The 25,644-nt window shown below is 37.2% G+C and overlaps 1 protein-coding gene across 1 annotated transcript in view; it reads right to left on the bottom strand.

Moving 5' to 3' along the window:
* The window catches only part of LOC123526488 (uncharacterized), a 58,591-nt gene that overhangs the window by 10,219 nt on the left and 22,728 nt on the right, over positions 1-25,644 (bottom strand). Inside the window, exons 4-7 of the mRNA XM_045305664.2 lie at positions 22,573-22,733; positions 9,130-9,311; positions 7,634-7,721; positions 1,934-2,102 (exon numbers count right to left, since the gene is read on the bottom strand). Coding sequence (XP_045161599.2) covers positions 1,934-2,102; positions 7,634-7,721; positions 9,130-9,311; positions 22,573-22,733 — 600 coding nt within the window. The remainder of the gene's footprint in view (positions 1-1,933; positions 2,103-7,633; positions 7,722-9,129; positions 9,312-22,572; positions 22,734-25,644) is intronic.

Genomic DNA, 25,644 nt, shown 5'->3' with positions numbered 1-25,644 from the left:
GTTTTCAATGTTCAGGCCCCTGTGACCTTGACCTTTAACGGAGTGATCCCAAAATCAATAGGGGTCATCTACTTTGCACGTACAATCATTCTATGAAGTTTCAAAATTCTGAGTCAAATGGTTCTCTAATTATTGATCGGGAATGGATTTCAATATTCAGTCCCCTGTGACCTTGACCTTTGACGGAGTGACCCTAAAATCGATAAGGGTCATCTACTCATCATAGCCAATCATTCTATGAAGATTCAACATTCTGGATAAAGTGGTTCTCTAGTTATTGATCAGAAATTGTTTTCAATGTTCAGGCCCCTGTGACCTTGACCTTTGACGGAGTGACTCCAAAATCAACAGGAGTCATCTACTCTTCATGACCAATCATCCTATGAAGATTCAACATTCTGGGTCAAGTGGTTTTCTAGTTATTAATCGGAAAGGGTTTTCAATGTTCAGGCCCCTGTGACCTTGACCTTTAACGGAGTGACCCCAAAATCAATAGGGGTCAACTACTCTTCATGATCAATCATCCTATGTAGTTTCACATTCTGGGTCAAGTGGTTTTCTAGTTATTGATCGGAAATGGTTTTCAATGTTCAGGCCCCTGTGACCTTGACCTTTGATGGAGTGACTCCAAAAACAATACGGGTCGTCTACTCCAGCAGCTCTACAACCCTATGAAGTTTGAGGGTTCTAGGTCAAATGGTTTTCCAGTTATTGCTCAGAAATGAAGTGTGACGTACGGACGGGCGGACGCACGGACGGACGGAAAGACGTCCGTTCTAACGAAACGGTATTTATATGACACCCCCATTGTTCTCTCTATTGTTCTAACAGTCACATAAAAAGAAAAAGGTCACATAAACAGAACGGAATGAATGACATCAAAGAGAAAGTACCGTTATGCAGCAATCTGACTAAGGTACTTGATCTTCTAAACGAAGATCTGAGAACGACCCATTCACATTAGTCTTCTGTATATTTTGGATTTCCAAGATTGCTATTTTTATTTTCGCAAATCTATTTTTGTTTGAACCAATCAGACAACTTGTTCGAATGTCAAAGAGTAAGAAAAATTTATAGTTAATCCAGGGGTCGAACCCGGGACCTCTCGCTTACAGAGTAAAGGCGCTACCGACTGAGCTAACCGGCTATCTGACATTTTTCTACATAAAAATTGTTAATATCAAATACCAAGGCTTTTTAAAGCTTGCAAAATGTTGTAAGTTAACTTTTGATTGGCTAGCGGAAGGGTTGTCAGAACGAGGCCATCAATAGCTCGTTGTCAGATCCTATGCGTAGCGTAATAGGATATGTACTTTAGTCAGATTGCGTTATGCAGGCACTTAACCATCATTTCGCGGGCACGGACTGACGGACAGGGCAAAAACAATATGCGGTATGTTGGAGAGACGGCATGTGGATGAATAATACTATGATAGTTAGATACAGTATCAAGAAACTGAACAGAAAATAAAAGTACATGTGTCCAACATGACGAGTTTGGAGGAGGGGTGTGTGTGTGTGTGTGGGGGGGGGGGGGGGGGGGGGGGGGGGGGGAGTTAAATACAAAATAAAATTTCAATTGCCCAACTTCACACACACTGAACAATATCTCTTTAAAGTTTCATGACCTCGGCATAACTTATAAAATAAATGTCAGTGTAAGCCATGAGAAAAGTGTGAAGTATATCGAAAACAAAGATTAATTGTTGGGAAAAGGACCTATTTAGTTTTTCTTTAACTTTTTACCACCGTTTTATGTTAGCTTCAGATTATCGGTCAGTTCAGAGTTGTTCTCTTTTAGATGTTCTTGGGGCAGGTAACATCTCTACAAGACGACATTAGATTTTCCATAACAAGGGTTCGAACTCGAGACCACTATATAGAAAGAATTATGCTGTTTCTACTGGGATACGAAGAAAACTTAAGCGGTTACCACTGTACATGCTGCATCTCCTCTGGTACATATCTTGACACTGCATGCAATGGTTATCTCGTTCGACATAGTAAACTTGAAGGCATACAGGTCACTGACGAGGCTCCCTCTTTCGGTAGCGTTTCCACTTGCAGTCACAAAATTAGTCACCATATCAAGTACACTGCATCTATAACAAAAGATGTACGTCACTAATGTTACGTCACAAATGTTACGTTACGTATTACGTTTTTGTTTTCGGATATGACGAACAATCAAGCTACTTTAGTTGGATAATATTCTTTTTCTGTCTAGCAAAAGGATTTGAAAGTGTTGTGTTACTTTAAATTAGTTATATTTTGTAAACGTGGTATAAACATACCGACGTAGTAATCTTGCAAAGTATTAATCCATAAGCGTTATGACAAGCGCCCATTCCATTCGATGCTCTATTTTTTAAACCTGTTTTTAACCCACCTTATTTCTTTGTTTTTAAACCTCTTTATGTTCACATTCTTACTAATATTCTTTTGCCGGTTGACGCGTGCAAGGTCTACGTCCTCGCGAGGGGTTCGACCTAAGCGGAAGATAGATAGATATGACCATTCGACCTTTCTGTTCGATAAATCGTCTGAGAACCCGGTCCCGATTTCACGAAAATACTTAAGTAAGTACATTAACTTTCTTAATACTTAAGTAAGTACATTAACTTGTTTAAGATAAGTAAATGCTTAAGCAAACTAGAAAATTCTTTTGTAAAAAAGCGCATGTCTCCCCCAATGCAAAGTCCTATAGGCAAGAAGTCAATAGGGGTTAGGAGCAAAAGTCAAAGAGACACTGATGGTTGGCTGCAATAGGGATCATCTACTTGGCATGTCCAATCATCCCGCTAAATTTCAACACTCCTGGCCTAGTGGTTCTCAAGTCACTGTTCAGGCTTCTGTGACCTTGACCTTTGATCAAGTGACCTCAAAATAAATAGGGGTCATCTACTCTGCAAGTCCAATCATCCTATTAAGTTTCAACATTGTAGGTCAAGTGGTTCTCAAGTTATTTCCAAAAAATGATTTTACATGAACAGGCCACTGTGGTCTTGACATTTAATAGACTGACCCCAAAATCAATAGAGGTCATCTACTCTGCATGTTCAATCATCCTATGAAGTTTCAACATTCTGGGTCAAGTGGTTCTCAAGTTATTGATCGGAACTGGTTATCAATGTTCAGGCCCCTGTGACCTTGACCTTTAACGGAGTGACCCCAAAAACAATAGGGGTCATCTACTCTGCATGTTCAATCATCCTATGAAGTTTCAACATTCTGGGTCGAGAGGTTCTCAAGCTATTGATTGGAACTGGTTGTCAATGTTCAGGCCCCTGTGACCTTGACCTTTAACACAGTGACCCCAAAATCATTAGGGGTCATTTACTCTGCATGAACAATCATCATATGAAGTTTCAACATTCTGGGTCAAGAGGTTCTCAAGTTATTGATCGGAAATGGTTTTCCATGTTCAGGCCCCTGTGGCCTTGACCTTTAACAGAGTGACCCCAAAATCATTAGGGGTCATCTTCTCTGTATGACCAATCATCCTATGAAATTTCATCATTCTGGGTCAAGTGGTTCTCAAGTTACTGACCGGAAATGGTTTTCAATGTTCAGGCCCCTGTGACCTTGACCTTTCACAGAGTGACCCCAAAATCGTTAGGAGTCATCTACTCTGCATGACCAATCTTCCTATTAAGTTTCAACATTCTGGGTCAAGTGGTTCTCAAGTTACTGACCGGAAATGGTTTTCAATGTTCAGGCCCCTGTGACCTTGACCTTTAACGGAGTGACCCCAAAATCGATAGGGGTCATCTACTCTGCATGACCAATCATCCTATTAAGTTTCAACATTCTCGGTCTAGTGGTTCTCAAGTTACTGACCGGAAATGGTTTTCCATGTTCAGGCCCCTGTGACCTTGACCTTTGACAGAGTGACCCAAAAATCGATAGGGGTCATCTACTCTGCATGACCAATCATCCTATGAAGTTTCAACATTCTGGGTCAAGTGGTTCTCTAGTTATTGATCGGAAATGGTTTTCCATGTTCAGGCCCCTGTGACCTTGACCTTTGACAGAGTGACCCCAAAATCAATAGGGGTCATCTACTCTTCATGACCAATCATCCTATGAAATTTCAACATTCTGGGTCAAGTGGTTCTCTAGTTATTGATCGGAAATGGTTTTCCATGTTCAGGCCCCTGTGACCTTGACCTTTGACAGAGTGACCCCCAATATCAATAGGAGTCATCTACTCTTCATGACCAATCATCCTATGATGTTTCAAATTTCTGGGTCAAGTGGTTCTCAAGTTACTGACCGGAAATCGTTTTCAATGTTCGGGCCCCTGTGACCTTGACCTTTAATGGAGTGTCCCCAAAATCGATAGGGGTCATCTACTTTGCATGTACAATCATCCTATGAAGTTTCAACATTCTGGGTCAAGTGGTTCTCTAGTTATTGATCGGAAATGGTTTTCAATGTTCGGGCCCCTGTGACCTTGACCTTTGAGGGAGTGACCCCAAAAACAATAGGGGTCGTCTACTCCAGCAGCCCTACATCCCTATGAAGTTTGCAGGTTCTAGGTCAAACGGTTCTCCAGTTATTGCTCGGAAATGATGTGTGACGTACGGACGGACGGGCGGACGGACGGAAGGACGGACGGACGGACGGACGGACAGGGCAAAAACAATATGTCTCCTGGGGAAGACATAATTAACGTACTTAAGTCAACTAACAAACTCAAATAGTTTCGTGAAATTTGGGCCTGATCTTTTCCGACAAATAGCTGTCTTTTTCCTTCGATAAAGCGTCAGAGAACAAGATCTTTTCCGTCGATGTTGCTCACTACAGACCTTGATCGATCAATTTGCGCATGTCTCAAAATCATTATCATAGGGACGCACGGCAAAAATACGCAAATTTTGAGTAAACTAGAAAATGCTTTTGTAAAAAAGCGCATGTCTCCCCAAATGCAAAGTCCTATAGGCAAGAAGTCAATAGGGGTCAGGAGCGAAAGTCAAAGAGACACTGATGGTTGGCTGCAATAGGGATCATCTACTTGGCATTTCCAGTCATCCCGCTAAATTTCAACACTCTTGGCCTAGTGGTTCTCAAGTCACTGTTCAGGCTCCTGTGACCTTGACCTTTGATCAAGTGACCTCAAAATAATAGGGGTCATCTACTCTGCATGTCCAATCATCCTAATAAGTTTCAACATTGAAGGTCAAGTGGTTATAAAGTTATTTCCAAAAAATGATTTTACATGAACAGGCCACTGTGACCTTGACCTTTAATTGACTGATTCCAAAATCAATAGGAGTCATCTACTCTGCATGTTCAATCATCCTATGAAGTTTCAACATTCTGGGTTAAGTGGTTCTCAAGTTATTGATCGGAACTGGTTATCAATGTTCAGGCCCCTGTGACCTTGACCTTTAACGGAGTGACCCCAAAAACAATAGTGGTCATTTACTCTGTATGAACAATCATCCTATGAAGTTTCAACATTCTGGGTCGAGAGGTTCTCAAGTTATTGATTGGAAATGGTTTTCCATGTTCAGGCCCCTGTGGCCTTGACCTTTAACAGAGTGACCCCAAAATCGTTAGAGGTCATCTACTCTGCATGACCAATCATCCTATTAAGTTTCAACATTCTGGGTCAAGTGGTTCTCAAGTTACTGACCGGAAATCGTTTTCAATGTTCTGGCCCCTGTGACCTTGACCTTTAATGGAGTGACCTCAAAATCGATAGGGGTCATCTACTTTGCATGTATAATCATCCTATGAAGTTTCAACATTCTGGGTGAAGTGGTTCTCCAGTTATTGATCGGAAATGGTTTTTCATATTCAGGCCCCTGTGACCTTGACCTTTGACGGAGTGACCCCAAAAACAATATGAGTCGTCTACTCCAGCAGCCCTACAACCCTATAAAGTTTGAAGGTTCTAGGTCAAATGGTTCTCCAGTTATTGCTCGGAAATGAAGTGTGACGTACGGACGGACGGACGGACGGATGGACGGACGGACGGACAGACGGACGGACGGACAGGGCAAAAACAATATGTCTCCTGGGGGAGACATAATAAATTTGTTATATGTTCTAAATAAAATTAACAATCTTCTGAGCGCTGTAACAGGCCCATTTTAAAAATAGGATTCCGAGCCTTATCTTCTTAAATGATTTATAAACCACAAGAAAACACCAAGAAAAGTAGGGTCGTGTATCTTCTAAGGGAGATTTTTGTCTGACAGGTCAACACTATGGAATGTTTTCCAAAACTAGAGATGCTTTTGAGAAAAGCGCATGTCTCCCACAACTGCCCCTATGAAAAATGTTAGTTTCTCTAGATGTTTTAGACAAGTGGATCCAATTAGATGGTCTGGATGAGTGGATCCAATCAGTAATTCAAGGGCCATAAATCAAAAGTGCCTGGGCAGATTTGGCTAGTTATCGAATTTGGGTAAGGTCTTATGGTCAAACACATTTTGTTCAAGTTTGGTGAAGATCGGATGAGAAATGTTCGACTTAGAGAGCGGACAAGAGTAAACAGACGGATTTTTTCGGTAATTCAAGGGCCGTAACTCTAAAATGCCTGGACCGATTTGGCTAGTTATCGATCTTGGCCGAGGTCTCATGGTCAAACACATTTTGTTCAAGTTTGGTGAAGATCGGATGAGAAATGTTCGACTTAGAGTGCGGACAAGAGTAAAAAGGCCAATTTTTCGATAATTCAAGGGCCGTAACTCCAAAATGCCTGGACCGACTTGGCTAGTTATCGAACTTGGCCGAGGTCTCACGGTCAAACACATTTTGTTCAAGTTTGGTGAAGATCGGATGAGAAATGTTTGAATAAGAGTGCGGACATGAGTAAAAAGGCCAATTTTTCGATAATTCAAGGGCCGTAACTCTTAAATGCCTGGACCGATTTGGCTAGTTATCGAACTTGGCCGAGGTCTCACGGTCAAACACATTTTGTTCAAGTTTGGTGAAGATTGGATGAGAAATATTTGAATTAGAGTGCGGACAAGAGTAAAAAGACCGATTTTTTGGTAATTCAAGGGCCATAACTCCAAGACACTAGGACCGATTTGGCTAGTTATCGAACTTGGCCGAGGTCTTATGGTCAAACACATTTTGTTCAAGTTTGGTGAAAATCGGATGAGAAATGATCGAGTTAGAGTGCGGACAATCTTTGTGACACACACACACACACACACACACACACACACACACACACACAGACTGGAGTAAATCAGTATGTCTCCAACACCACTGTGTGGTGGAAGACATAATGACAGCTAAAATGTGGGTATAAATACATGTGTAATAAGGTTTGTTTACATTTCTACCAGTTTGATGCAAAAAATCTCATTGCTACCAAAATGTCAAGTATAGGTCCCCAATGAAATAAAAACAGAACCCGGCTTACATTAAACAAGGAAATGCCACTTTAAGATTATCTACTATACAAATATTCAATACCGATTTTCAGTTTATTTTGAATCAATGATAAATTTATTTATCAATGAAAGGTTGTCATTTTATATCAAATTTTGCAAATATAGAGATGTAGAAATTTTCAACCCCAAATGTCATTGAGAGGTTTTAACAATGATGATGTAATAGAATATAGCAGATGTTTATTATTCTTGTTTCAGCCAATAAGTTTACGTACCCGTTCTCAATGACACCAACTGCTGGTGGGTTACCAACAGCAGTTCCTGGATTGACCGTACACCAGTAAGGCAGCAGGTCGTACTCATCTGAAATTATAATTTAAAACCGAATATTGCGGTAGTTTTGTTTTTAAAGCAGGTAAAATGTGTATTTACTAAACTGCAATAAGACTGTAATGTATTTCACTTATCGACATTAATAACATTGAAAAAAATATACGTATCTTACAGCAAAGTGCATAAAACACAAGATGCTGGATAGTATTTAGGTATTTTACATTTTCATTATATCGTAAAGTGAAGTTTTACGCGATTTTCATTCCAGACAAGATGTATGTCTATAGGATGCAGATGCACCCACGTCCTGTCACTGTACAGTCATATGTTACTTGTTACAATGCAAGACTAAGCAATTTTTTATATTACCATTAGCTGTAGGTGTGAGTCATAAGTGGGTAGGGTAAGGGTGATGGTGGGAGTGGGGGGACGAGGGCGGTGGAAGTTTGAACACTATAAAACATCATCAAGAAACAAAGAAACTGAAAGAGTAAAAATGGTGCAGCGGGCGAAATAAGAGAAGTTAAACCCAAAACAAAACCCCAGGTACACAGTTTGACATGAGGTACAACACTGTTATTAAGTGTCATGCCTCCTGGTCAAATACTTTTTGAAATGTGTGTGTGTTAGAAACATTTAGACCCTTCATGCATATTTTTGACTAGGTCAAGGGTCATAACTCTGGTCTTGTGGAGTGAAATTCCAAACAAAATATTTCTGTATGGTTTCAATCTCTAGGCCAAATGTTATATACTAACTGAAGGACCATAACTCTGGTCTGACGGAATGAAATCCCAAACAGAACATCAGGTGCGCTGTAACAATTGTCTAATGTTTCACGATTCTATGTCAAACATTTTTGTTTGTTTCTTTGGTATTGGTTTAACGCCGTTTTTCAACAGTATTTCAGTTATGTAACGGCGGGCAGTTAATCTAATAAATGTTCCTGGATTCTGTATCAGTAAAAACCCGTTCTCCACAAGTAATGCCAACTTCCCCACATGAATCACAGGTGTCGGACGATTGATACCAAGCACAATGTTTTTTACCAAATCATCACGGAGAACATACGCCTCTAACTCACGACCCCGCGATTCGTAGCTCTGCGCTCTCCCAATTGAGCTTAGCGGGCTGGCTCAAATATTTCTGAGACGCATGTGACGTAAACTTTTAGAGCCTCTCGTCATGTCATGGGGCATAATTCCGAGATGCCCGAGTGAAATCCCATACGAACTCTAGGGCTGATTAACAAATCTGGAGGTTTGATGTCTCTGGGTCAAATGCTTTTTGAAATATGCACAATACAATCCTCCGAACGAATATTCCAGACGGACGGACCTATGTACGGACAATGGCAAATCTATGTGTTCCCGCCAAACTCTGAGGCACAACGGGACATTTCAGGTGACATGCGTGTATAACAGGCAAAGTAACGTACATGGTCCGTGAACATTCCACTTTAACAAATCTCCTACGTTGGCAGTTGTGACCTTTTGTGTTCTATTACTGTTCCATATACTTGAGGAAATCGTAAAACTTGGGGTCACAGGAGCCTCGTCGTATACTGCTGCATGTGTTGTCCCATTAGTCATACTATCGTTACCTTCACCAGTAGCGTTTCTGTGGAATTAAGAAAAGCATACATTGTAGATATCTATTACAGAACGTTTTACATTTTTATAACCACCCAAAAGCAACGAAGGTATGTATGATACATCAATCCCCGGGTCTCCGTATGATTTTCACAAACATATTTCATTATATTAACAGTGCTGTTTGAAATGGGCCCGATTACGTCTTCAAATATTCCTTAAAGTGCATCAAAGCAGCATGTTCAACAGTTTTTGTTTTTTCCACGGAAGCATCTAGGTCAGAGACTACCAATTCAAACAAGAGCTGTCGATTTGACAGTAAAATGAATCTGTTTGTACTCTTTTAAGCTCTACTTTAAAAGGAAGATACACCAAGATATAAAAAGACCCTATTACTCAGAGGGGTTAAAGGTCGAGTATTGAAGGGGTACTGACATTCTTATTTTGATGGAATTAAAAAAAAAAAAAAAATATATATATATATATATATATCTATATATATATATATATATATATATATATATATATATATATATATATATATATATATATATATATATATATATATATATATATAAAAGAAATAATAAGAAAGGGCATAATTCTGTCAAGAACACAAATTAGAGTTATTGGGATTGTTACCACACATGCAGGATATATTTTGAATTTCAAGTCATTATCTTATATTGTACTAAAGTTTTATCAAAAAACCCGGGATTGCCAAAAAACTTTAAGTATGGAAGAGGCATAATGCTGTAAAAAAATACAATTAGAGTTATGGGGATTGTAACCACACATGCAGATGATGATTATAAAGAAATACTTTTAATTTCAAGTCATTATCTGTTAAAGTACCAAAGATATGTCTAAAAACGAAGCTTTCGAAAAATTTAACATGAAAATAATTCAACAACTTGGTGACCTTGACCTTGGGTATAATGGGCCTGGCCCTGCACATACTTTGTTTGTATGCTGGACAATGTTTATGTGAAGTTACAGTAAGATATAAAGCAATAGTAAAGAAAACGATCGAAGAATAAAAAAGGTTGCCGAAAAACTTTAACCTTAAAAAATAAACTAAGTAAAACACCTTGGTGACCTTGACCTTGGGTATAATGGGCCAGTCCCTGCACATACTTTGCTTGCATGCTGAACAATGTTAATGTGAAGTTACAGTAAGATATAAGCAATAGTAACAAAGATATGACAGAAAAACAAAGGTTGCCGAAAAACTTTAACCTTAAAAATAACCTAAGTAAAACACCTTGGGGACCTTGACCTTGGGTATAATGGGCCCAGCCCCTGCACATACTTTGCTTGCATGCTGAACAATGTTAATGTGAAGTTACAGTAAGATATAAGCAATAGTAACAAAGATATGACAGAAAAACAAAGGTTGCCGAAAAACTTTAACCTTAAAAATAACCTAAGTAAAACACCTTGGGGACCTTGACCTTGGGTATAATGGGCCCAGCTCCTGCACATACTTTGCATGCATGCTGAACAATGTTAATGTGAAGTTACAGTAAGATATAAGCAATAGTAACAAAGATATGACAGAAAAACAAAGGTTGCCGAATAACTTTAACCTTAAAAATAACCTAAGTATAACACCTTGGTGACCTTGACCTTTTGTGTAATGGGCTCAGCCCCTGCACATACTTTGTTTGCATGCTGAACAATGTTAAAGTGAAGTTACAGTAAGATATAAGCAATAGTAACAAAGAAAAACAAAGGTTGCCGAAAAGCTTTAACCAAGAAAGCTCACGCCGACACCGGGGCGAGTATAGAATTGTACCCCTATTCTCCGAATAGTGGAGTTAAAAAGTAACGGGAACTTACTGAAAATAAGGGTATAATAATGTTTGTCCGTTCTAATTGGCCAGTTATGTAAACAAACCCATAAAGTGATTATTTTTTCAAAATAGATTTTTACTGCATTTACAGTATTTTATTATACATTTTGACAAAAGTCAAAATTTTCTATATTTTATGTGTATTGAAATAGGTTTCATCAGACGAATTTTTCCCGCCATGCCAAAGATGTACACAGGGGTCATCTCATTCGCAAGAAAATTACTCAAATAATCACTATTCATACGTTTCTCGTCCGATATTTTGGTGGAACTAAAATAGTTCTTGAAAAAAAAATGTGATTATATATACATGATTCGATTTATGGAAAGCCGTATACGCCATAATGTTATAATGGAAGTCTATGAGCAAGCATTGGTTGTCTCTAACTCTAATTTGTCCTTTCATATACGTGGCATAGGTCTGCACGTTCGGTTCAAAATATTTCTTACAATGTAGAATTTTTATTGTCACGACTCATGTCTAGAAAATCCCCTTCAGTTGTTTAGAAGTTAATGCGCGGAGGAAAATGTGGAACAAGAACTGTCTAATGACTATTTGACACTCTTCACACAATATACTAGCTCACATACACAGCTCTACTAAAATCATTTAAGTATAAAACGATTATAATCTTGTAATGTAAACTCTGGCGCATAAATGCAAAACTTCAACGTTTTTTTTAAGTAATTTTTTTGAAAAGGGCCAGATTAAAAACAAAATAAATAGACTTAATTAACTTGTCTTCTTATAATGACAAAAATATGTGTGAAATTTGAAACTGTTTGACTTCGTAGTTTTAGGAAAACCAACATATATACAAAACTTTTGTGACGCCCCGCCGACGAAAAGGTGAAATAAAATCTCTACTTTGGGGAAAAAAAGAGTCGTGCTGAAACTTCAAATCCGAAAGGGGAAATCAATCCATGATTGTTCAAGACATTACTTCTTTTTATTCAGTTTTTCTCTCATATCCATCTATGATAAAGTTTTGTAAACGTTTCCATTAAGCATCTTTAAAGTTATTGCCCGGACCAAGCGTTCGTTTGACACAAGACTATTCTTTAAACCATACAACCCAACATTAGCCACTCTTCCAATAGCTACATAACCTAACCTCAAAATTAGCCATTCTTCTAATAGCTACATAACCTAACCTCAAAATTAGCCACTCTTCCAATAGCTACTTCACCTAACCTCAACATTAGCATCTCTTCTAATAGCTACACAACCTAACCTCAAAATTAGCCACTCTTCCAATAGCTACTTAACCTAATCTCAAAATTAGCCACTCTTCTAAAAGCTACTTAACCTAACCTCAACAGTAGCCACTCTTCTAATAGCTACATAACCTAACCTCAACACTGGCCACTCTTCTAATAGCTACACAACCTAACCTCAAAATTAGCCACTCTTCTAACAGCTACTTAACCTAACCTCAACAGTAGCCATTCTTCTAATAGCTACATAACCTAACCTCAAAATTAGCCACTCTTCCAATAGCTACATAACCTAACATCAAAATTAGCCACTCTTCTAATAGCTACTTAACCTAATCTCAACAGTAGCCACTCTTCTTATAGCTACATAACCTAACCTCAACATTAGCCACTCTTTTCATAGCAACCTAAACATTATCCATTCTTCTAATAGCTACTTAACCTAACCTCAACATTAGCCACTCTTCTAATAGCTACTTAAAGGCCTAGATTCACTACTATATAAGTGTCCCCCCTCCAAATCCAATATACAACTCCCATCTTATCTGCTGCTTATCAGCGATTATGTAATAGCAACTGATTAGAGGGCAATTAGCACAGCAGGGACCCCAACTAGACCACGAAAATGTGTGCAGTGGAGTTGAAAGAAATTAATTTTTCTTCAGTAAATGTGGAATGATAATAATAATAATTATTATTTTGATATTATGTAGATGATAATAACTATTACTTTAATGTTATAATAATGATCATAATAGAAATAATCATAATTATTATTATTATTATTATTATTATTATTATCATTATTATTATATTACATATAGGATGACAAAAGATACAGTAATAGTATTGAAAATAATAATGATAATAAAACACAAGTATAGTGAAAACTTCCTGAGTTCTTTGTGCTGACAAACAATATTTTTCGATTTTGAAACTGATTTTCACGTATTCATGTAATCAACCTTATTTGAATATAAAATTATTGTGTTCCATCTATACTCAAAAAAAAAAATTTCATTTTCAGTATGTTACCAAAAGGGACTTTTTTCATGCTTTGCTTTGTAACTTTGAAATTCACATTCTGTTTTCAATTTAGGCAAATGTTATTTACAGTATTCTGCAAGCTTTAGATGAGTGAAAGTCACATTTTTCAGAAATATCACAATTCTCCAGACAGAATTTGAAAAAATAAAAACTTGCATGTTTCTTTAAGTAAGTTTCTCATTATTTCATTATCGTGAAAATAAGTTTCTGTTTATTTTTTTTTGTGTTTGATCAACAAATATTTTTCTTTACATAGAAATGCCAAAAAAGCTAGTATAATTTTAAAAGTTATCAGTTATTCATTAATTTAAAATAAATAACATCGTTTCCCTTCTCACTAATAGATGTACTTGTAAGGTAGACTGACTCTCCAATAAACAATGACCCTTGTTTATTGGAGCCATACTGTGATGGTCATTAGCCCCAAACTGTGCTGGTGAAGACAAAAATCCCTTGGCCCACTGCCAAAATCTAGGCCTTTAACCTAACCTCAACATTAGCCACTCTTCTAATAGCTACTTAACCTAACCTCAACATTAGCCACTCTTCTAATAGCTAATTAACCTAACCTCAACATTAGCCACTCTTTTCATAGCCACCTAAACATTATCCACTCTTCTAATAGCTACTTAACCTAACCTCAACATCAGCCACTCTTCTTATAGCTACATAACCTAACCTCAACATTAGCCACTCTTTTCATAGCCACCTAAACATTATCCACTCTTCCAATAGCTACTTAACCTAACCTCAACATTAGCCACTCTTCTAATAGCTACTTAACATAACCTCAGAATTAGCCAATCTCCTAATAGCTACACACCCTAACCTCAACATTAGCCACTCTTCTAATGGCTACATAACCTAACCTCAACATTAGCCACTCTTTTCATAGCCACCTAAACATTATCCACCTTTCTAATAGCTACACAACCTGACCTCAACATTAGCCATTCTTCTAATAGCTACATAACCTAACCTCAAAATTAGCCACTCTTTTCATAGTCACCTAAACATTATCCACTCTTCTAATAGCTACACAACCTAACCTCAACATTAGCCACTCTTCTAATAGCTACTTAACCTAACCTCAACATTAGCCACTCTTCTAATAGCTACATAACCTAACCTCAACATTAGCCACTCTTTCCATAGCCACCTAAACATTATCCACTCTTCTAATAGCTACACAACCTAACCTCAACATTATCCTCCTTTCTAATAGCTACACAACTAATCTCAACATTAGCCGCTCTTCTAATAGCTACGTAACCTAACCTCAACATTAGCCACTCTTCTAATAGCTACACAACCTAACCTCAACATTAGCCATTTTTCTAATAGCTACTTCACCTAACCTCAACATTAGCCACTCTTTTCATAGCCACCTAAACATTATCCACTCTTCTAATAGCTACACAACCTAACCTCAACATTATCCACTCTTCTGTTAGCTACTTAACCTAACCTCAACATTAGCCACTCTTCTAATAGCTACTTAACATAAACTCAACATTAGCCACTCTTCTAATAGCTACTTAACCTAACCTCAACCGTAGCCACTCTTCTAATAGCTACATTACCTAACCTCAACATTAGCCACTGTTTTCATAGCCACCTAAATATTATCCACTCTTTTAATAGCTACACTTCCTAACCTCAACATTATCCACTCTTGTAATAGCTACTTAACCTACCCTCAACATTAGCCACTCTTCTAATAGCTACATAACCTAATCTCAACATTAGCATCTCTTCTAATAGCTACATAACCTAACCTAACCTAATGGAAACGTGTCACTTGCATTCCTATATTATTACGGATGTAGGATCAATTTTTTTCTACTGTTAAATTTTTTTCATACTCTAAGAGCTTGAAGAACATTCGTTTCTAAGACAAATAAGGGCAGAACAAGCAAATTCGATAAATTGGTATCCCCCGCCGAAAGGGTTTGTGGTGAGGAATGGCAAAAAGATATATCCGGCAAAAAGTTAAGGATGTTAATAAGAAGCAAATAATTTCATTAGTCAAAATCAATTTAACAGAAAACAAATGTTTAATTAAAGAGTACATAATAAATGTATGCTACTTTGATCCTGACAAAAGAATTTATTTTGAATGGGATATGCTTACTGTAATAAGCTTAGCTTTTAAAATTAAATGCACTTAATTGAAATGTGAGCTTGAAGTTTAACTGGAATGAAATATTGTCTTTGAGTGGTTTGGCACCAGGTGTTGCTGTTTTACATGTACATTTGAACTTAAAAGATCAGATGTCCTTAAGAGAACACAGGTAAGATATCTTGAACATGGCTGAGGGCAAGGTTTGTGCAGTCACAACTTAACATGTTGAAGGTTTGAACATTTAAAAAAAAAAAAGGGAATGGAAATATATATATCTATATATAGATATATGTATATATTTATTTTTTTAGGGGGTGGGGGTGCAAGGGAACGGGAGAGGAAACAAAATTTCACATGTTGATTATAAATATTGATTGAAAATTAAAAATGAAAAAAAAGGGTAAAAGGTAAAAGGGTGAAGTTGGAGGGGGGGGGGGGGGGCAGAGGATGCATGATCAGTGGTGGGCATGACTGGGTGGAGAAGTGAGGTGGGGGAATGGTACAACTTGGAAGGTTTGAAAAAAATCTAAAATAAGAAATGAAAAAAAAATTGGGGGGGGGGGGGGGGGGTGACCAGGTGTGGGTGCGCAACTTCACATGTTTATAATAAATGTTCACAGAAAAGAATGAAAGAAATTTAATGAAATTCTGCCAAATGGTAAGTTTGTTATGTACAAATATGTGGATTTTTAGACAATTAAAGGGCAATAACTCTGAAGTTACAAAAAGAAATCCGTACAAAATTGTCTGTGCACAACCACATTGTAGTGCTCTTAATTCTGTTAAAGTTTCATAGTTCTAGGTCAAATATATCAAAAGTTATGATGCAGAAATTGCCATATTTATAGATCTATAGTACCCTATATAGTTAACACTAGAAATTTCTAAGGGCCATAACTCTGGTGTTACTTGGGCAATCTGTCTGAAACTTGATGGGCCCCATAACCTCATAGTGGTGAACATGTATATGAAGTTTGTTTGAATAAAATCTAAAATAAGGAATGATTTTTGTGTGTGTGTGTGTGTGTGGGGGGGGGGGGGGGGTGTCGGGGGATAGGTGGGGGAGGTGTGTGATCAAGGTAAGGGGGTGACCAGGTGTGGGGTATACAACTTCACATGTTTACAATAAATGTTCATGGAAAAAAATGAAAGAAATTTAATGAAATTCTACCAAATGGTAAGTTTGTTATGTACAAATATGTGGATTTTTATACAATTAAAGGGCAATAAATCTTAATTTACAAATAAATCCAAATGAAATTGTGTGTACACAACCACATTATTGTGATCTAAATTCTGTTTAAATTTCATAGTTCTAGGTCAAATATATCAAAAGTTATGATGCAGAAATTGCCATATTTATAGTACCCTATATAGTTAACACTAGAAACTTCTAAGGGCCATAACTCTGGTGTTACTTGGGCAATCTGACTGAAACTTGATGGGCCGCAAGAACTCATTGTGGTGAACATGTATATGAAGTTTTAAATAAATATTCCCCACCATTTCCTAGATATGGCTCCGGACGGACGGACGGACGGAAAGACGGGAGGACGGACGGACGGACGGAAAGACGGACGGAAGGACGGACGGACAACGCCAAAACTATATCCCTCCGACTTTCGTCGGGGGATAAAAAGCACAGGTCACCGCATTCGTTTTTATTTTATAGGCCATTTTCTTCACCCACTGTTTTAAGCATTTCTGAAATTAATTAAAACTGAAAAAAAATGGGAGTACTTTATAAAACATATGAAATCCCACTTAATGTTATAGGGATCTCAGGTCTTACAGGTTACTATGAATACAAGGTGATATCAGTATTACATAAGCATAAATGTCTCTAATAAATCTCTTTCATTTGTACGTGTTGGCATAATTGCCCCACCCACTTTTTTCAATAGTAAAAACGTATTTAAATCTTTAAAAAAAATCTTCAGTTAAGATTTTTGAAATATTTTGCTGCTTTAATGATACACGAAAATTCTTCAAAATGGAAAGAAAAAATGTTGGGGCCACCGTCCATCTAAGAAATATATTTCAGGGGGTCGGACGTATATAATGCCTCTCGGGTTTTTAAGCGAGAATTCAATGTCATCTTGGCAGAAATGGCGATGTAAACAAAGAAACGGGAGGTTTTCTTTTTTTTTTTTTTTTTGAATTTCACTGAAGTAGTAAAATATTATCCATGATCAATCAACTTTATGGAAATTGCAGATAATAAGTTTGGTCATTTTTAATTAGCAGCGGTATTTTAATTGGAAACAGTTCAATCGTTCTATATCGGCAATCTCCTGAGAAAAGAAGCACGTCAGAGCATTTTCAAATGTTCATATTTAACTTCAAAACTTATGAACTAGAAGTCGTAATTAAACTAGTTTACATTGTTTGAAGCCGCCGCAGCAAGTAAAAGGTAGCCCTTTCGTATTATGACCATAGTGTCTAAGGATTGAACCTTTCCAGCGCTCATTTAGGTCTGTCACGTACAAATAAGCATGTACTTACATGTTTTTTTAGAAAACCTCCCGTTTCTTTGTTTACATCACCATTTCTGCCAAGATGACATTGAATTCTCGCTTAAAAACCCGAGAGACATTATATACGTCCGACCCCCTGAATTTGTTTGGGTTATATCTTACATAGATTCGCGTTACTACTATCGTGGCATATTAGGTCATTCGGTTGCAATCTATATACAAAAATGTACCACGTTGTCATGTGTTTAGAGGAAATTTTCTTGCGATAACTTCAATTTTATGCAATTAGACCACAGGCATCCTGCGGCTGGACATATAGCCGCCGTGTTGACTATCCACCGTAATTTGAACGTTATTCCTCATATTTAAATTGTTATCAAATTACCCACAGCTTTCGATTTATATGATTATTTAAACTATCCAAAATTGGTCGATGGTATTAAAAAAGACCGTTGAAGGTAGCTCTCATGCCATTTTTTTTTCAACCAACGAAAGTGGAATGAGCCCGGCTTGTCTGTGAAAACCACAGGCACGGGTCCAGTGTAAATTTCTTTGTTTAATATAAAAAAATCACTTTTTTCGCACAATTAACCTTTTATATGTTAGTCAAATAAAAAACAAGAGCTGTCGGAGGACAGCAAAGTTCGACTATTCAACAGCCTTGTCAACTGAATGAATACAAAAATTGAAAAAGGGGCATAATTTTGTAAAATGCAAAGTAGAGGTATTGAACCTCTGTACTGCATGTCATATCATGACAGTGAACAAGTGTGTGAAGTTTCAATCCTTTCCAATTTGTGGATACTGAGATACCAGCTTACATACAAAAACTTAACAAAAAACTGCTAAGTCAAAGGGGCATAATTTTGTAAAAATGCCAAGTAGAGTTATGGGACCTTCACAGTGCATGTTAGATCATGACAGTGAACAAGTGTGTGAAGTTTCAATCCATTCCAATTAGTGGATACTGAGATATCAGATTACATACAAAAATTTAACAAAAAACTGCTAAGTCGAAAAAGGGGCATAATTTTGAAAAGAAAGAGAGTAGAATTATGGGACTTGCTTAGTGCATGTCAGATCATGATAGTGAACAAGTATGTGAAGTTTCAATCCATTCCCATTAGTAAGTACTGAGATACCAGCTTGCATACAAAACCTTAACCAAAAATTTCTAAGTCGAAAAAGGGGCATACTTTTGTAAAAAAGCAAAACAGAGTTATGGAACCTGTGCAATGTAGATCAGTTCATCACAGTGAATAAGTGTGTGAAGTTTCAATCCATTCCCACAAGTGGTTACTGAGTTACCAGCTTACATACAAAACCTTAACCAAAAATTTCTAAGTCGAAAAAGGGGCATAATTTTGTAAAAAAGCAAAATAGAGTTATGGAACCTGTGCAATGTAAGTCAGTTTGTCACAGTGAATAAGTGTGTGAAGTTTCAATGCATTCCCACAAGTGGTTACTGAGATACCAGCTTACATACAAAACCTTAACCAAAATCGGGACGCGGACGCGGACGCCGACGCCGACGCCGACGCATGGGCGAGTGCAATAGCTCACTATTCTATGAATAGTCGAGCTAAAAATCGATGACAAAAAATCCGGTCACAGTATCGTATACATACTGTGACCGGATTTTTTGTCATCGATTGTTTTTTCATTTGTCTAACATATAAAAGGTTAATTGTGTGAAAAAAGTGATTTTTTATATTAAACAAAAAAAATTACACTGGACCCGTGCCTGTGGTGAAAACGTTTACGCACGCCTTTTACCTGTCCTCATGGTCAGACACTAGTAAATATTATTCCCTATATGTTCTATATAAAACTGACATTATTTAAAGAGCTGCCAAACATAGCTAGACCCATTCCAGAGAACAAATCCTTACCTCATTTTAAAGAGTTATAATAAAACTGACATAAAATGAAGAGAAAAGAAGGGGTCATGTATCTTCTAAGAGAGATTTCTCTTGTCACATTGCTTACTGTAAAATCACATCAAAATCACACTGCTGTCACCTTGAAGTACTACTCATACTAACATTGAGTTTCACTTCACCAAATACAACCGTCTGTCCCATTTTTTCTACCAAAATGTCAATAATACATCCACAATGAAATTTAAACAGAAACCAGCTTTAATTTAGACCTAAGCGGCCAAATGAAAAATTAGTGTTCAAAAACCTGTCCGCCATTACGCGATTAGACCAGATGGCTCCCACGCTGGTTCCTTTACTAGGATCTTGTCGTTTTTATTGCCAAGCCGAATGCAATCCACTTCTGTTGTTGAAAAAACTGTCTTTTTTAGATATCATTGGCAAATTCTGGATGTGTGTATGTGTGTGTGTGTGTGTGGTTGTGCGTGTGTGGAGTCATGTCAAAACGGACGATCCTGCAAATTTCTTAATAACTGACTGATCAATTTGTTATAATTTGAATTAATGGCATTAACCCATTAATTACAAGTAATTAAGAAGTGAACAAGTTTTACACCCAGTAGTTCACGATCGCCCAGTTTTACATGACTATCACTGTATAATCACAAATAGACTTTGAATTAGTCTTATGAACATATTTCAAACATGCAAAAAATATGGTGTATTCTTTATATAACACTCCCAAAACGTCAACTTAAAGACCCATTGCAGATTAACTGTATTCTTTTGTGTTTTCATGATGGTAAATTCACCTAATGTACATTAAGACACAGTTTCTCACTGTAAATTATATAATGACACAGAGGACAAATCACTGTTTGAGGCCCGCATAGGGATAAATGTTTCTGGCTACGTAGAAGAATTCATTTCACTTTAAGTTTAAATTAAATATACAGCTGAAGTGATATGGCTGTTAACAGGTTTAAAACTAGAATGTGTCTGTAGGACACAGGGTGCCCCCACTGGTATATTTGTCACAAATAAGGGGCAATAATTCAAATGTTTGCAGTCTTAATGGGGTATAGCCTCAACAAACATTTTATGAAAAGGATTCATTATTCTAGGCCCTATATTTTTTAGCTATGAGCATCACAAACAAAAAAATCCACTATTTTGGCTATTTCAAGGGCCATAACTCTGTAATAAGAGCTAAGATTCTCAAGAAGAATGCCAAGTGTGCAAGGTCACATCACCTTAAAGACTCCAGCAAGGTTTCCTGAATTTACATCTAACACTTTTTGAACTAGGCACATAATTAGGTGAAAAAGTGCATCTTTTTACTATTTCAGGGGCCATTACTTTAAAAATAGGGGGTGGAGCCAGCCAAAAAATTGGAGGTGTGCAAGTTTATATCATGATAAAGACTTATGCAAGTTTTCAACCATTTATATTAAATACTTTTTGAGCTAGGTGCGTCACAAGGTGAAAATGTACATTTTTGACTATTTCAGGGGCCATAACTCTAAAAATAGGGGGCGGACCCAAATAAAAATTAGGAGGTGCGCAAGTTCATATCATGATTAAGACTCATGCAAGGTTTCATGAATCTATATCAAATACTTTTTGAGCTAGGCATGTCACAAGGTGAAACTGAGCATATTTTTACTATTTCAGGGGTCATAAGTCTGAAAATAGGGGGCGGACCCAAATGAAAAGTAAGAAGTGCGAAAGTTCATATCATGATTAAGACTCGTGCAAGGTTTCATGAATCTATATCAAATACTTTTTTAGCTAGGCGTGTCACAAGGTGAAAATGTGCATTTTTGACTATTTCAGGGGCCATAACTCTGAAAATAGGGGGCAGAGCCAGATGAAAAATAGGAGGTGCGCAAGTTCATATCATGATTAAGACTCATGCAAGGTTTCATGAATCTATATCAAATACTTTTCGAGCTAAGTGCGTCACGAACTTCGGTCGGACGGACGGACGGACGGATGCACGGACAAAACCAAATCAATATGCCCCCGCCACTAATGGGGGTGGAGGGGGCACAAAAACACATGTATTTCACTCTTTGTGACCACCACTGTTTTCATGCTGCATAATGCATTTACTTGAAATTATAAGTTTATAACAAAAATACCTTGCACGTAAGACATTGGCACCTTGGCAGGGCCTCAAAATTGTACAATGGTTTTATCTAATGACAATCCATACATGTAAATACTCAGGCATCACCAGAAAAGTATTTATGATTAGTAAGTATACTTTGAATGGGTTTGAAAGTTTATGGTGCCCCTAAAGTGACATGTTACACACATTTTTTCCAATTAGGTAATGTGAGACTTTTTTTATTTCGTTTAAACGAAATGATTTCGTTTAAACGAAATAATCATTTATATGATTTCGTTTAAACGAAATAACTATTTCGTTTAAACGAAATAACTTATTTCGTTTAAACGAAATAAAAAAAGTCTCACATTACCTAATTGGAAAAAAAGTGTGAAACATGTCACTTTAGGGGCACCGTAAAAGTTAGATGTAAGATTAACTATACTCAAAGAGAGGTATGCCTGTTTATTGAAGGAGATACTTTCGAAAGCAGAGGGAATATCCCTTAGCAGTAAAGATACTCTAATTACTTAGTATAAAGTCAACATTTGAGAGTGAATACAAATAACTTACGCTTCAATATCAAACATAAAAGTTTGATTAAAGATAACGCCTTCGTCACTAATTTCTGTGCAGTGAATGATGTAGGCCTCATAGTAATTCCCACCAATAATTGGGTCGCCAGTAGCGTCATCAGTCTCTCGTGTACTCAGCGTAAAAAGTATATCCGTATCCTGTAAAATAAAAAAAAATCTTTTCCATGGTTCTTGTATTGCTGCTTTTCGTATAATATGTTGCCTGATTTAGTACATTTCGTTATGTCGGGTTGGCGTGCACGCGGCTTCTGTAGCGTATTTCGTTGTGTTGTCCTGGTGCGCGTGCCAACGCGCCAGAACTTTTTTGTGTGTGTCATGTTGGCGCCTGAACCAACGTGACAAAATAAAATTAACCACGCGACATAACGAATCCAGAACGCGACAGAACAAAGCATTTTATTTCGTGTTGGCGTGTGTGGCGTTAACAAAGATTCCGTTTTGGTGTGCCAGTTGGCGCGTGCGCCAAGACGAAACGAAATGTTTCGTTATGTCGCACTGGCGTGCGCAAAGGTACGAGGGTGTATCCAAAAGAAAAGTTACTGGAGCTATAATTATGTGTATAATGAAAGGAAAACAACAAAACTTCCTACCAAAGTACCTTAATCTGTTTGCAGTACTTTTTGTAAATATGGTAAAAAGTTAATTACTTATCGAGATTAAGAGGATTAGGGGTTTTGTTTCGATGTCAATTGGTGATTGTCTTTTTATGATTGTTTTTACTGTTAATGAAAATGAAAGAAGCGCTGTTTTGTGTGCGGCGAAATGTCAAGGGTGAAATTTGAAGTTCTATATATTTAAAACGAAACAATCCTAGAAAATGATATTTAACTATGTAATCATAATTGAGTAAGCTCATATGCTGATCTATCTTCTTTGATAATACAACAATGAATAAATGCGCAATGAACAAAGTGAAATTACTGCCGGGTCAACCCTCTTATGTAATACATTTTCGTTGAGACGTTCTGGCACGCGCGCCTGCGCCAACGCAAGGAAACGAAACATTTTATTTCGTCTTGGCGCGTGTGCCAACAAGAAATGTTTGTTAATGGCTCGCACACCAACACCAAGCAACGAAACATTCACTTCCCATTTTTGTGCACCTCAACATCTCAACATGAAATTTTGTTCTTAGGGCGCACGCCAGCATGAAATAAAATGATTCGTTCTGTCGCGTTCTATATTTCGTTATGCGTCATTGGTACGCCCGTTTTGTCGTCAAAATGACACACAAAACTTTCAAAATTTTGTTTAGCACATTTGCGGGCGATCCAGGAGATTACAACAAAATGTGCTATATATACCGCGCGCATGACAACGTGACAATGTCATGACGAAGTGACCTAAAATCAGCTACCATAGTATTTCTTCTTTTCTCAAAATTTTAATGTTAATATACACACCCGTTAACCGGTTCCGAGCAAAACAGTTCGTGGCGGACAAAACAGTTCACCGATATTTTTGCCGGTATCTGCATTGGGGTAAGTATTCTCCATCCAAGAATCGGTTGGTGCAAAATATATCAAAGATTTTTATTTTAATAAAAAGTAGCATGAACGAAGTACATGCCATGTGCTTCCCATTTAAAAGTAACCTATATTTAGTAAGTTATGACGAGTTAAATGTGTGATTTTGTTGAAAAAATGTGAAAACGAAAGTTCATCACGGTATATTTAGTTCACTTTTCAATTTAGGTCTATTATATTAACGTCAACCTTTAAAATAATGTTTGCCCTGAATATTGTCCAAATTTTAAGCGACAAAACGCAATATTCAACGAGTTATAGACATTCGAACATGACATGGTCGGAAAAAAGTGTGGCGGCATTGCACAGTTCAGAATTATTTGTGTGGCGAGCAAGAGCAGTCCTGTGTCTTTTTTATTTTACTTTAATAAATGATCTAAATAGTGATATCAAGCTCGTATGTCTTAATAAGTAACGTTTTTAATTAGACAACACTGCAATTTACACTATTTTATTATTAACAAACAGATGGAAATCAAAGCATATATTAATCATACAACCGCCTAACAATGTAATATATCATCAACACGTTTTCCTACATTTTTAAATTATGTTCGCAGTGGTACGGTAGTTTGATGTGATGCCTTCCCGTTTAGGAACGTTCCACTTACTTTATCATATCATTTGCGATATTTCTATCAGGATCACAATACATATGTACCTGTGCTACTACTGTAATGCAACAACTGATGTTTACAGCCAGTTAATTCAACACCTCTGTAATAGCCATAAGTTTGACATGTTAAAGTACAAACAACTTGAGCTTGGCTGTCGTACATGAAAAACTGGATATCGAACAAAATTATTTGAATGTATTAAACCTGTGGCACATATCTTATCCGTTGATGAAAGCAATCAGTTACACACTTCAGTTCTACTTGAAGAAAACAACACTGAAAATTCTTTTTATCTGAAATAGCAGAAGACAGTCTTTCACTAAACGTTAACGAAAACAAGGAATTTGGAAACACTTCAACATTCAAATTAGAATCCTCTCCCTGTTTTTCAGAAGAAACAGACCCACCTGAAGTTAATTTAACTGTCAGTGATATTAATGACAATACATCGGAGGTAATAGAAACATTTAAGGAACATGGTCAGTTAAAATTATATAAAAACTGGCTATCTCTAGTCGCTAGTAAACAGTTCCCGATGGAAAACATATACTATTTGTTGTTCCTTGATGTTGTAGAATGGTTTTCATAATCCTCTTCATCCCAGATGCACGATACAAAGTTAAATTTTTGGAAAGTTGGTTTCAAGCTGTTCCATAGGATATTTTTGCGTTTCATGGCCGGTCCCCGAAATACAGGTCAAGTTGTAAGTGGGCAACAAGTTCCCGGTGATTGTTCTACACAAAACTCAACTTTGCAGTGCCATCTAAACCAATCACAGCCAAGGACGCATTGTAACCAATACTACCAGATGTTTTTGTAGACACTATAAAAATGTTTGAAAACTATGTAGGGGAAAACCTATCAAAATTGGCATAGACGGAAAGAAAGTTGCAAGGGGTAAAGGCA

Source organism: Mercenaria mercenaria, chromosome 1 (genome assembly GCF_021730395.1).
Source record: "Mercenaria mercenaria strain notata chromosome 1, MADL_Memer_1, whole genome shotgun sequence".
In the NCBI taxonomy this organism is placed as follows: Eukaryota; Metazoa; Mollusca; class Bivalvia; order Venerida; family Veneridae; genus Mercenaria; species Mercenaria mercenaria.
Note: the sequence above shows the minus strand (reverse complement) of the source record. Positions and strands in the feature narration are given on the sequence as shown.